The sequence below is a fragment of the Miniopterus schreibersii genome (genome assembly GCF_964146895.1).
Source record: "Miniopterus schreibersii genome assembly, chromosome: 12".
Taxonomy (NCBI): domain Eukaryota; kingdom Metazoa; phylum Chordata; class Mammalia; order Chiroptera; family Miniopteridae; genus Miniopterus; species Miniopterus schreibersii.
Window position 1 is genome coordinate 8,959,271 of NC_138112.1, and position 13,574 is coordinate 8,972,844.

Here is a 13,574-nt window from a genome sequence, read left to right on the forward strand (position 1 = left end):
AGAGTAATTGAGGGGTCAGACCCCAGGCTTTCCTGCACACACCATACCTCTAGTAATAACACTCCACTTCCAGAGGACACTTCCCTGGCCATCACGATCACACCAGCAGCCCCAGGTCCCCCGCATTTAGTCTCAGGTTACATGGGGATGCTGCAGTGACTCCTCTCTTTGGGATGTTCCAAGATACCAGGCGAATGCTCTCTCTCACGGCTCCCCTGTGCAGAGGGTAGGGAGACTATGGGGTCCGGTGACGATGGCAGAGGTTTGTGTCTGTGCCCCTGTGTACACATACTCAGTCCCTCAGAATCAGAGACCATTTTCAGTGGACAGATCTTAGTAGGGGGAAACAGGGCTTTAGGTTACTCTCTCCAGCCGAAACCCGGCTTTCCCCACCCCTACCCCCAACAGGCCAGACAGTCCGGAGGCCCTAGTTTTTGTGTCTCTAATCACCAGCTCAGACAGTGCCCCGTGGGTTGTTTGGATGGCATATCCCTTTTCTCTCCCAGGATCACTCTCTCTTTTGTTGCACTGTGAGAAAATTACGGCTGGGAATTTGATCTGGAGCCAGTGTCAGCTTCCCGGTGTGACCTCAGCATCCAAGCGTGAGCCCGGGGCTCTGTAACGCGGAGCACATCTAACGGAGGAGCTCTTCCCAGCCGCGACCTCCTCCCTTCCCACGCCATCCTCCAGGCCACAGAATAGGAAGCAGCACAGACGAGGCCCTGAGACGTGGGTTTATTCAGCTCTACCCAGAACGAAACCAAAGGCTAGGACACACACGTCCCAAAGGACCAAATCATACACTGTGGCCCGCGCACTCTTCCCTTCCCCCGAGGATGCTGCTGCCTCGGGTGGTGGCAGCTGCTGCACCGCCACGGGAGGCAGAAAGGGCTGGGCGCTGGGGCGGTGGCACTCAGGGCTCAGCTCCGGCTGTCTCCCCCTCCTCCTCCTCGGGCTCAGGCGGCGGAGGGAGGAGGGAGATGTAGACCTCGTTGACCTCTGTGTCCAAATGCCGGCCCCCCCGGGGCGCCTCCAGGTTCAGGATGCCGTCGTGGGAGAGCGCGGCGCGGACCCGCCAGGGGTCCACGTCGGCGGGCAGCACGTAGGTGCGGCAGAACTCTCGGGACACGAAGCCGTGGCGGTCCAGGCGCTGCGGGTGCCGCGCGGACACCTCCAGCAGGTTGTCCACGGTCCTCACGGTCACCTCATCTGGGGTAAAATGGCTCACGTCCAGAAACGCCTGGAACTTGCCCTCGCTGAGCCTGAGCTCAGAGGCCCCTGCCCTGCTGCCCTCCCCAGCTCGCGTGGCCCGGGGCCGGACATAGTAGCCATGGTAGAGGGTGGGGGTCAGGATCTCTTCTGGCAGGAGGCCTGAGGGGCAGAGAGGGAGAGAAGGCAGGAGGCAGGATGAGGGAGAACGAGGCGCGAAGGGGCGAAAGGAGACCCGAGGGCTGCGGCGAGCAGGAGGGGGTCAGAAGTAGCGAGGCGGCGGGAGGGCGCACGACGACCCGACGGAGGCAGCGGGGGGCGGGGGGGCTGAGGAGGGAAACGAGAGGGGGCTGCAGGGGGCCACCCCAAAGCTGGCCCCGGCAGAAGAAGGGAGCGGGAAGGCGTTGCGGGGCGCTGGGGCGGCGCGCGGCGGGGGAGGGGCCCGCGCGGCCGGAGCGGTGGGCGCGGGGTGGGCCGCGGCTCGCCCAGGAGGTCAGCTAAGCCCGCGGCGGGGCGGAGGCCAGCGCGCCGGGAGCCCAGCCCGGAATTTCAGGCGGCGGGGGCCGGAGGCAGGGGCGCGGCGCCCGCGCCGTACCTTCTCCGAAGCGCTGCTCGCCCAGGCGGCTCGGGTTGGCAAACTCGTACTCGGCGGTGGCCGGGTGGGCGTGTGGCACCGAGCGGCCGGACATGGCTGCGGACGGTCGGCGGCCCGGGGCCGAGGTGCGGCGCGACCCCTCCAGCTGCCCGCCGAGCCAGGGCTCGCCCGGAGGTGGGGGCGGGGTCGACGCCACCCAAAATAGTGCCGAGCTGGGGGAGGGGCGCGCCGCGGGGCCCCGTGCGCCAGCCGCGGGCGCGAGCGCGTGGCCAGCGTCGCAAGGACCCCCGTCCCCCCCTCCCCCCCAGCACACCCTTCAGCTGTCGCAGGGGGACCGGTGAGGACAGCTGGGGGTCCTCGCTGGGGAGCGAGCTGGAGAGGGGAGCGAGCTGGTCAGAGGTCCCGGAGACCCCCAGCTGAGACCCTCACAGTCTGCGCGCTTCCCACACCACCCTCCCCCTCCTCGTTCGCGGGCACCCAGCAGCCTACTCAGAAAGCTCTCTGTAGTCCATGTTCTGTGATCCTTGTGAGGTGAAAGATGCGAGAACTTTTTCTACCCTTTGGTGTTTGGTGAGGGGCCTTCCCGCCCAGATGACTGTCAGGGTCCCCACCAGCACCCAGGTCCACCTTGAGCACCACTCAGATGCCTGGCATTGACATGCAATCGCTGCTCTCCTGCAGGGACCCACAAAGAGTTAATGCCTCTGGGGCCCAGCCAAGGAAGATTCCAGTTCCTGCCCAGGCCCAAGATAGTTGCTGGCCGGCTCCCCTGGCTGGCCAGGCTGGAGAGGAGGAGGGGCACACCATCCGCCTGCTTGGGATTCCTGAGTGTATCCCAAATGGTGAGGGGAGGGTGCCGTTGGGTGTGGACAGAAATCGGGTGAAACAAGTCCAGGACAAGTCACTGGACAGGTCAGACGTGTTTATATTTCTCTTTTCTTAGCTCAGTGAGTACTGGGTATGTGTCACACTGCCAAATCCCCGATCACAAGTCTCCATGAACAGGGCGGTGAGCTGGGATAATAAAACCCCTGACATCATCATTCCAGAAGCTTCACAAGGCTGAGTATATAAGGGGCTGGCTGTAGCTGCAGCTGAAGGAGCTGACCAGCCAGCTGACCCCTGACACTCACCAGCCACCATGGACATCGCCATCCACCACCCCTGGATCCGCCGCCCCTTCTTTCCTTTCCACTCCCCCAGCCGCCTCTTTGACCAGTTCTTCGGAGAGCACCTGCTGGAGTCTGATCTCTTCCCAACTTCTACTTCCCTGAGCCCCTTCTACCTGCGGCCACCGTCATTCCTGCGGGCACCCAGCTGGATTGACACTGGGCTCTCAGAGGTAAGTCTCTGCTCTACAGGCAGGAGAGTTTCCTGAACCTTCTGGAAACATCTCCATCTGTTCTACTTTTTCCTCTGTCTAAATCTGGCCGTGTGTAAGCGTCTTAGGTCTTTTAGTTCCTTGTGTATCCTGCAGTGAAGAAAGATGAGGTTACTAGACCCTCTCTCCCCCAGTCTCCTGTTTGCCCTTGATGCTGTTCTGTAGCCTGCTTATTACCTTTTTTCCATGTGCTCTAAAGATCAGCATGTATCCCCTAACTTTTAAGTAGGATGCGCCTTTCTGGTTTGGTTCATAAGGAGCTACAAGGAAAGAGCTGCCTTCAGACTCCTCTGCCTGCCACTTCTAATACCTCATGCTCCTGAAAATTTTTTATCACCTCAAGTTTCAGAGCGAGGAGACAGCCCTACCATATCCTGAGCTTTTCACCCCCGCTGTGTGGAGCTGGAGACAGCAACCACTATTTCTTTCCTTATTTCCCCTTCTAAGATTTTCCCTGTTTCTCAGGGCTATGACAGGGCACTGGCCTGGGTCCAAGCCTAAGAAGGAAAGAACGTAGATCCACTCTTGGGAACCCCACTTGTCCTAAGAGGGTGCGAGAATGAGGTGATCGTATAAGGTTGACAGAGCTGTCACAGATAACACTATGTTTTAAAAATATCCTAGTGTGAGTAAACAGGAGCTGAGTGTGCAAGGGCTTTGGAAGGACAATCAGGGCCAGCAGAACATTCCAGATTGAGTGGGTGGGAAAGTTGGCAGAGACCTGAGCAAGAAGAAGGGGCCTTTGTCTCACAGACAAATGACAAGGCGAGGCCTTGGGGGTCAGAGAGGCAGCAGAAGCCATGCCCAGACCCGTCCTTGTGATTGGTCTCTTGGGTGGCCTGTCTTCTTGCCTGACCCTGTAGATAAAGTTTGGGCCTGATGACAGGTGGTGTGTCTTTGTACCACTATGGTGGCTCCCCTGAACCAGAGAGCTATGTTTATTCAAAAAGGGATTTTTAGCCAAAAAGAGGAAGATAAACTACCTGGCAAGAAAGCAAGTCTGCAGAATGAGGCAGCACTAGTAATACACTTTCTGACCATTTTTTCTCCTGCCTCTTTCTCCCACCTTGTTATTTCTAGATGCGTCTGGAGAAAGACAGATTCTCTGTCAACCTGGACGTGAAGCACTTCTCCCCAGAAGAACTCAAGGTCAAGGTGCTGGGAGATGTGATTGAGGTGCACGGCAAACACGAAGAGCGCCAGGTACGTAGCGTGTTTTCTGTTCATTCATTCAGTGCATATTATGTGCCAGACACTGCCATCAGCCTCTGAGGCTGGCAACATTCCAGTCCTGAGCCATTAGGGTCTGGAAACAGGGGTAGACCTAGTATTGTTACTGTTTTGGCAAGGGAAGAGATCTTTGTTGTTTGTTTGTTTGTTTTAATTTGACTTGATTGCCTTAGATGGGATGTTCATTTCCCATTTAAGCCAGTGGTTCTTAACCTTGGGCACATTAGAATCACAAGGAGAATTTTAAATAATCCCTGTGCTGAGGCATATCTCAGACCAATTAAATCAGAATTTTTAGGGATGGGACACAGGCATCAGCATTTTTAAAAGCTCCCCAGGTAATTGTAATGTACAGTCAAGGTTGAGGAGCACTGATTTAGGCTTAGAGCTTATCAGACACCTGGTTGCTTTGTGTAATCACATTAACTGCATGCACCCCAAAGGCCCCTGAGTTTGGGACTTTTCAGTGCTCAGGAATCCTCTTCCCCTTAGGCCATCTTAGTGTTGAACTACTTGGTTTGCCCAAGTTTCAGAGCTGTACTCAGCTCCTACTACCCTGGAGCACAGGTGGAAATCTGTTGAGAGCCTGTCGGGACAAATGCTTGAGATTCAGCAGGTATAAGGGTTATGGTCAACTACTTTCTAGCAGAATTCTGAAGAATGGAAAGCTTCTCATTACTTTCCAGGAGGGTGTTTTAATGAGTTTGCTTCTTACCAATTAGTGATAACTTAGAACCTTGTGAATCAAACAGTACAGTTTGAGGTCCTCAGACTGTTTCCATTTTGTGTATATGATTTAAGCTTGAGTCACAGTCTCTCTGGATGGAGTGGTTTTTTTGTTTTTCTTTTTAAATAGCAGCAGTCCTTTTGGTCTGGGACTTTCTGGGACATTCCTAAAGAGTCAGGACAATATCTGAGCTTCCTCAGGAACTTAGATCTTCAATGCCAGATGAAGGCCTAACAAACAAACATTTATCTAAACCTTTGAGAAATATCTCTAAACATTTCCATGCCTCAGGGTATGGAGAGCTGTGAGGCTTTGCCTTTTTCATATTCCTCAGATTCTCATTGGTAGGAGTGACCGCCTAGACAACTTCATCTTAGCCCCAAACAAAAGTTTCCTCTCGTGTTGCCATGGCATTTGTTCACACCTAAGGGGAAAGAGGATGTCTGAATTCTAAGCAAGTGGTGCTTTTTTCCTGTTCTTATCTCTCTGCCTCTTTCCTTGTTCTCTTGGATTAGGATGAACACGGTTTCGTTTCCAGGGAGTTCCACAGGAAATACCGGATCCCAGCGGATGTGGACCCTCTCGCCATTACCTCATCCCTGTCATCTGATGGGGTCCTCAGTGTGAATGGACCAAGGAAACAGGCCTCTGGCCCTGAGCGCACCATTCCCATCACTCGTGAAGCGAAGCCTGCTGTCACTGCGGCCCCCAAGAAGTAGATGCCCTCTCTCTAATTGCATTTTTTAAAACAAGAAAGTGTCCCCACCGGTGAATAAAACTCTTGTGACTAGTGCTGAAGCTTATTAATGTGAAGGGCAGGCCCAAATTATTAAGCTAATAAAATGTCATTCAGCAACAGATAACTGCCTTGTGCTTGAATGTTCATGTGGTGTGTTTTTAATCGGACAAATACAGTAGATCCATTTAATCATCACATTATGATCTAAGGGGCTCTAGGGACATTAGAGTCAGAATGACTGTCTTCATCACTTACTAATGGTATAAATTTAGCAAGTCACTTAACCTTCCTGGTCTTTAGATCTTCCATTTATAACAGGGGTTACTGAACTGTACATTTTTGTAAGGAGAAAAAGTAAGTAAGGCCCTTGGCAGAGTTCAAGGAATATCAGTTCCTCTCCTCCCTCTTTGATTTTGGCCCTCAGTTCCCACAACAAATCGGGATGGAGTCTGCATAACAATGCATAAAAGGCCTTAGTACATCTCTGCAATTAATCATGTCCCCAGGGAGGAGAGATGGTGTACCCAAAGTTATTTGACATTTTCCTACTGATAAGCATTGCCTTCAGCTGATTCACAAAGTCAATAAATAGTACTCTGGTGAGATTAGCACCAAACAAGCCTCTCAGGTGTAATCCTGTTATCTGGTAAATACCTATTAAAGCTAAGACTGGAAAATTGCCAGTTCAATGCCACACCATAAAAAAGTTAAGTTGTAGAATTATAATGAATAATCAATAAGTGAATCTATTATTTAGTTTAAACAAAGACATATTACTCTACAAAAACATCCTCATTTCACTTTTGTGAGCCTAGACAACACTTCTGATTCAATTAATGAAAAATAGCTCTGTGTACGTTACCTGGCATAAACGCTTTTCCTTCTTTCTTTCTCTACTTTTGGGCTCATTGCTCCCTACTCCTTGGTACTTTTGTGCTTGCCTCCATTTCATTTTCTACATCCCTCCGCAGTTCTAAACCAGGTTTTATAATAAGAGTGGGGCTGCTCTCCTGTTATCATGTTGGTTACTATCATGGAGCCACAGGATAGCTTATATAAATTTGTAATCACAGCGCTATGTCTGGGTCTTCCCACCTCACTAAGCCCAGAGTTTCTATTCAACAAAGCCCCCCAGAAGTTTGATGGACAGGATTTTTCCAGATTTTCTTCACAAATGGGAAAATCCCATCATAGCCTCCTGGCTTTAAGCAATGAGCTGGTTTCTCCTCCCGTCTTGGATTGAGCACTTTTAGTACCTTTACCCTGTAGAGGTGAAACTCTTAGCTGCCACTGTCTGCTTCTAGACCTAGAGGCCACTATGCCCATTCTCCTGAATTTTATTTCTATTTATTTAAATATTTTGGTATTTATTTTGTCCATATTTTTATTTATCTTTTCTACTTTATAAACTTCTGCCAACTGCTGTGTTAGAAACAGATGGATTGCATCAAACATGAACTTACTGTTCTGTCTTGTGAAAAAGCCTGTGCCCTGTTTACTCCTTGACCTACTGCTTTCCCAAAACTATTTATGACAGTGAAAGGTTTGCTAAATCTCATGGGCATTTCTGATAACTCATTTGACTACCTACCTCTTCCTTCCTTAAACCTCAGTCTCTTGTTCTCTGTGACATTGTGCTAAACACGGTTTTCTCCCACCTTCTGACCACTTCTGTTTTGCAAGCTCCTCTTTCTCTGCCAATCATTCAAGTTTGCCTTTCCAATAATTCTGTTGTTGGCCTTTCCATGCCCCTCTTTTTGATAAGCCTAGATTATACTACCAACTCCCATACCTTCAACTCTCACCTATGTGCTTCCATATTCTAACTTTATACTCCCATCTCAGATGTGTCTCCCCAGAACTAAAATTACATGTCCAGCTACTTATTAAGTACTTCTGTTTGAATTCCCAAAGGCCCACAAACTCAACATACCTACAACTGGATTCATAATTTTCAGTCTCAATTCTTTCCCTCCTAATCTATTCTATATCTTGGTGAATTCCATAATTCTCTTTTATGTATCTTAACCATTTATTCTTTTTGTTGTTGTTGTTAATCCTTACTCGAGGATATTTTTTCCAGTTATTTTTAGAGAGAGTGGAAGGGAGGGAGGAGGGCAGAGAGAGAAAAGGAGAGAGAGAGAAAGAAACATTGATGTGAAAGAGACACATTAATTGGTTGCCTCCCGCACGAGCCCCGACCCAGGCTAGGGATCGAACCTGAAACCAGGTACATCCCCTTGACAGGGAATCAAACTTGAGACCCTTCAGTGCGCAGGCCGATGTTCTGACCACTGAGAACAGTGACCAGGGTTCATTCTTGTTTCTAATATTGTATGTTATATAAATTCACGCAGTTGTCAAAACCAGAAATCAAGGAATTATTTGACCTATTTTGAAAACCATCACAGGCAACAATAAATAGAAAAATGAAGGAATAAGTTCATTTGAAAAGAGCAATAAATATTAAATAAGAAGCAGAAATTTAAAGAACATATAGCTATGAAGAGGAACCTTTTAAATACATTAGAAATTAGTTGATGTTATAAATGCTAAAAAGGACACAGCTGCATATTTACAAGTTTAAAATAGCTGAGGAATTCTTTCAGAATGCAGCAAGTTGGGGGGAAAGGGTATAAAAAATCAGAACAATTAAGGTATATGAAGGAAAGAGTGAGAGACTCCAGTATGTATCCAAATGGGCATTTTATAAGAATTAATGGAAAAATGGTAAAGCATTATTAGAAGAGATTTTCCAGAACTGAAGGTAGATGTGAGTCCTCATACTGGGCAGGATAAATAAAACTAAATATGCTCCTAAAAGTATCACTGCGAAAATTCAAAACAACGACTATGTGTCAGGAACCAGCCTGAAAGCAGAACAAACCTGAGTTCAAGGGGTGGGAATTAAAGAGACAAAGTTATGGGATCAGGAGGGCTGCCCTCCAATGAGGTGCAGCCTCAAATGGCTTCAACGCCTTTATTATATAGTGAGTAACAAACAACTGGTAAGGAAGGGAGGGTGATACAAAGCAGTTCTTTCAATGCTGCACAAACACACTTTCAGCGGAACACCCTGCCTCCTGCATGAGCTCAGACCTTGGTAACCATCTTCATTTCGGCTCCCACAGGAACCTGCCAGGAGGGTTGAGTCCTTGGCTCCAGGCCCTCATGCAGAAAAAATCTTGAAATATATGAGGTCAAAAAGATATATTAATTACAAATGAATTACAACTAGACTAACAGCTGACATCTCAGCATCAATAAAGATCAAAAGATAATGGAATAATGGCTGGTGGGTAGGAATAGTTTTAGTTATCACTCAAAGTAAAATGTTCCAGGAATGGCAAGGATGTCGATACTGAAAAAAATTTTCTCAATGTAATTTATTACGTTAATAGAGTATGAGAAAATAAATCTTATGGTTTATATCAAATTAAGTATGAGCCAGCCCTCTTATTTACAGTGGGGTGGGGGAAATCCTTGTCCCGTTAGTAATCCAGTAATACTAGGGAGTTTCCTTAACTTGGTTAACATTATATAACAAAAATATAAAGCAATTATTATACTTACCAAAGAAAATTTCAACATATCACTTTTACTATCCTGAGCAAGACAAGGGTGCTCACTATCACTCCTAATATTTAACTTGGCATGAAAAGTTCTGGCTGATGCCATAAAAGAAGAAAAATAAGATGTAAGAATTTGAAGAGATGAAACTACCATTATTTGTAAATTATGTAATCATCTGCCAAAACAACTCCCACAGAATCAACACAAACTATTAGAACTAATAATAGTGTTCAGTGCGTTTGTAGGATATAATCTTAGTTTATAGAATATTGTTCTATTTATCTATTCCTGCATATTAAATTATCCCAAAATTTAGTAGCTTAAAACAACAGTCATTTTACTAGATCTTACTATTTGTAGCACAGAGGCAATTCTTCAGCTCCTCACTTGGTGGTATTCAACTGGTGGATAGTCTGGTCTGTAGGCTTTAAGATGACTTAACTCTCATTCCTGACTTCTTCTCCAAAGACAGCATCCAAATAGCCAATAATCACATGAAAGCTGCTCCAGAACACTAGCCATTAGGGAAATGCAAGTTAAAACCACACTGCGATTGCATTTTACACCCACTTGGATGGCTATTATAGAGCAAAAACAAAACAGAACGTAAGTGTTGGTAAAGACCAGGAGAAATTGGAAAACTTGTGCATTGCTAGTAAGAATGTAAAAAAAGTGCAGCCACTATGGAAAACAATTTGGGATTTCCCTATTGTTAAACATAGATTTACAATACGAGCAGCAATACTTCGGGGTATATACCCAAATGAATTGAAAGCAGGAACTCAAACAAACATTTTACGCTAATGTTCATTGCAGCATTGCTCACAGTAGCCAAAAGGTGAAAACAACCCAAGTGTCCATCAACAGATGGAGAAGCAAAATGTGGTATATACATAGAATGGGCTATTAGTCTTAAAAAGTACACATCCTACAACATGGATGAACCCTGAAAATATGTTAAGTGAAATAAACCAGACACAGAAAGACAAATATCTGATTCCACTTATATAAGGTACATAGAATAGGCAAATTCATAGAGACAGGAAATAGAATAGAGGTTACCAGGAGGAGAGCGGAATAAGGAATTATTGCTTAATTGGGACAGAGTTTCAGTTTATGATGATGAAAAAGTTCTGGAAATGGATAGTGGAGATGGTAGCACACATTGTGAATGCACTTAACATCACTGAATTGTATACTTAAAAATAATTAAAATGATATCTCTGGCCAGTGTGGCTCAGTTGGTTGGGCACAGTCCCATGCTCCGAAAGGTTGCCGGTTTGATTCCCAGTCAGGGCACATGCCTGGGTTTCAAGCTCCATCCCTGATGGGGGCCATACCGGAGGCAGCAGACTGATGTTTTGCTTTCACATTGATGTTTCTCTCTCTCTCCCTCCCCTTCCTCTCTCTCTAAAAATCAGTTAAAAATCTTTAAAAAAATAGTTAACATGATAAATTGTATGTTACATTTTACCACACTGTGCTGGATACATAGGGAATAAAATAAGATATACAACATACAAACTTAAACTGTAAGTTTATAAAATAGTACTCATATTGCAAGAGCACACACTAATGAATTATTAAAATTAATGAGACAACTCATATTCTAAAACTGACCTAACAATACGATGCAGTTTGCATCTATATCCTAATAGTATCTTTTTGTGGAACTTGACAAGTTGATCCTAAAATTTATATGGAAATGCAAAGGATTAAGATTAGTTAGGACACTCTTGAAGAAAAAGAAGGTAAAGGGTTTAATCTATTATATTTTAAGACATAAAATTATTCATTAAAATAGATTAATTAAGAGGTCATTTAGCATTTAGTCTCATTCATTTCCTTAACACTGTTTAATGCTTATGTGATACATATCATGCCTTAAAATAATAAAATTTTCTTACCTTCTGAGAAAAAAAAAGACATAAAATTATTATAATTAAGATTGTGAGGTAATTAAGGCATTATAGCCAAAATAGGACAAGGAATGACAATTAGGCCACTGGAATATAATAGAGAACACAAAAACAGACCTAAGTATACACAGTTTATTTATAATAAAAATGGCATTGCAGAGCAGTAGAGAAAGTATAGTCTCCCCCCGCCCCCAACCCCTCACCAAGTGTCTAGAAGTTCCCATGGTATGAGCCCACTGAGGCTGGGCTCACTCCTCTGGGTGAGTCTTCTAGGGTGCTCTGATTCACAAGCGAAGCCTGGCAGTATAGTCTTTTCGATAACGAATTCTGGGACAACTAAATAGCCAAATAGAAAAAATGAAACTTAGTCACTACCTAACATCATATACAACATAGATTCCATATCTATAACATAAAATAATAAAGGCTTGGGAGGTAATATATGGGAGACATCTTCCAAAATTATAGCCACCTTAAACAGGAGACAAAATGTAGGAAAATACTGATAAGTTTAGCCACTTAATTTTTATTTTTTATTGAATCTATTGGGGTGACACTAGTTAATAAAATTACATAGGCTTCAGGTGTACAATTACATTAATGCATCATCTGCATATTGTATTTGTTCACCACCCCAAGTCGAGTCTCCTGCGATCACCACCTATACTCTCTACAGCCTCTCCTACCTCCCCCAACCCCTTTGTCTCTGGTCATCACCATACTGTCGTCTATGGCCATGAGGTTTCTTTTTCTTTGCTTCATCCCTTCACCGTTCTCACTCAGCTCCCCAAACCCCCTCCATTCTAACAGCTGTCAGTCTATTCTCTATATCTCCGAGTCTGTTTCTATTTTGTTTGTTAGTTTATTTTGTTCATTGGATTCTGCATATAAGTGAAATCATATGGTATTTGTCCTTCTCTGACTGGCTTATTTCACTTAGCATAATACTCTCCAGGTCCATCCACGCTGTTGTAAAAGGTAAAATTTCCTTCTGTCTTTATGGCTGAGTAGTATTCCATGGTGTAAATGCCCCACAGCTTTTTTATCTGCTCATCTACTGATGGGCACTTGGACTGTTTCCGGATCTTGGCTGTTGTAAACAACACTGCAATGAGCACAGGGGTGCATATATTCCTCAAATTAGTGTTTCGGGTTTCTTCTGATAGATTCCCAGAAGTGGAATGGCTGGATCATAAGGCAGTTCTGTTCTTAATCTTTTGAGGAAACTCTACACTGTTTTCCACAGGGGCTGCACCAGTCTGCATTCCCACCAGCACTGCACAAGGCTCCCCTTTCTCCGCACCCTCGCCAGCACTTGTTTGTTGATTTATTGATGGAGCCATTCTGACAGGTGTGAAGTGATATCTCATTGTGGTTTTAATTTACATTTCTCTGATGATTAGTGATGTTGAACACCTTTTCATCTGTCTATTGGCCATCTGTATGTCCTCTTTGAAGTGTCTATTCAGGACCTTTGCCCATTTTTGAATTGGATTGTGGGGATTTTTGTTTTGTCTTGTTTTGTTTTGTTTTGTTTTGTTAATCCTCACCTGAGGATTTTTTTTCCATTGATTTTTTTTTTTTTCAGAGAGAGTTTAAGAGAAGTAGAGAGACAGAGAGAGAGAAACATTGCTGTGAGAGACACATCGATTGGTTGCCTCCCGCACCCACCCCGACCGGAGCCAGGGATCGAGCCTGCAACCGAGGTACATACCCTTGACCAGAATCGAACCCAAGACCCTTCATTCCCCAGGCCCACACTCTAACCACTGAGCAAACCAGCTGGGGCTTGGATCGGTTTTTTAATCCTCACCAGAGGATATGTTTTTACTGATTTTAGAGAGAGAGGAAGGGGCAAAGAGAGAGAGAGAAACATTGATGTAAGAGATTGGTTGCCTACCATACAGGCCCAACCAGGAATCCAACCAACTGAACCACCAGGCCAGGGCTGGATTATTTGTTTTTTTGGTGTCGAGTTTGTAACAGTGGAAAACGGTAACCTACCCCACCATTCTTTTGACATTGTTTCTGTAAATGCTGACTAATATGTGGCTTGTAGGTAAACAGCATGCTTGTTTATTTATTTATTTTTGTCAGTCCTCACCCAAGGATATTTTTTCCATTGACATCTAGAGAGATTGGAAGGGAGAGAGGGAGGCAGATAGAGAGAGAGAGAAAAAGAGAGATCGATGCAAGAGAGA

The 13,574-nt window shown here is 45.7% G+C and overlaps 2 protein-coding genes across 16 annotated transcripts; one reads left to right on the forward strand and one right to left on the reverse strand.

The window, feature by feature from the left end:
* Nucleotides 1–720: 720 nt before the first annotated feature.
* HSPB2 (heat shock protein family B (small) member 2) lies at nucleotides 721–1,968 on the reverse strand (the record flags this gene model as incomplete). 2 transcript variants are annotated; one of them, XM_081155224.1, is made up of 2 exons in its annotated part: nucleotides 721–1,209; nucleotides 1,805–1,968. In XM_081155224.1, 2 exons carry the CDS (start codon nucleotides 1,896–1,898, stop codon nucleotides 914–916), a joined length of 390 nt encoding a protein of 129 aa, XP_081011350.1. In that variant the 3' UTR covers nucleotides 721–913. The 2 variants fall into 2 exon arrangements, with proteins under 2 accessions (XP_081011350.1, XP_081011349.1); XM_081155223.1 differs by having other exon boundaries at nucleotides 721–1,371; nucleotides 1,805–1,898.
* CRYAB (crystallin alpha B) lies at nucleotides 888–6,005 on the forward strand. Of its 14 annotated transcripts, none has more exons than XM_081155233.1 (5): nucleotides 888–1,180; nucleotides 2,486–2,646; nucleotides 2,748–3,146; nucleotides 4,266–4,388; nucleotides 5,658–6,005. In XM_081155233.1, exons 3-5 carry the CDS (start codon nucleotides 2,946–2,948, stop codon nucleotides 5,859–5,861), a joined length of 528 nt encoding a protein of 175 aa, XP_081011359.1. In that variant the 5' UTR covers nucleotides 888–1,180; nucleotides 2,486–2,646; nucleotides 2,748–2,945; the 3' UTR covers nucleotides 5,862–6,005. The 14 variants fall into 14 exon arrangements, with proteins under 14 accessions (XP_081011359.1, XP_081011351.1, XP_081011362.1 ...); XM_081155225.1 differs by having other exon boundaries at nucleotides 895–1,214; XM_081155236.1 differs by having other exon boundaries at nucleotides 895–1,106.
* Nucleotides 6,006–13,574: the final 7,569 nt, after the last annotated feature.

Excerpts from the sequence above, each read along its gene's own strand:
- CRYAB (XM_081155233.1), top strand. The coding sequence starts at position 2,946 with ATGGACATCGCCATCCACCACCCCTGGATCCGCCGCCCCTTCTTTCCT. Across the intron at positions 3,147-4,265 it reads TTGACACTGGGCTCTCAGAG|ATGCGTCTGGAGAAAGACAG; the intron begins GTAAGTCTCTGC and ends TGTTATTTCTAG. Across the intron at positions 4,389-5,657 it reads GCAAACACGAAGAGCGCCAG|GATGAACACGGTTTCGTTTC; the intron begins GTACGTAGCGTG and ends CTCTTGGATTAG.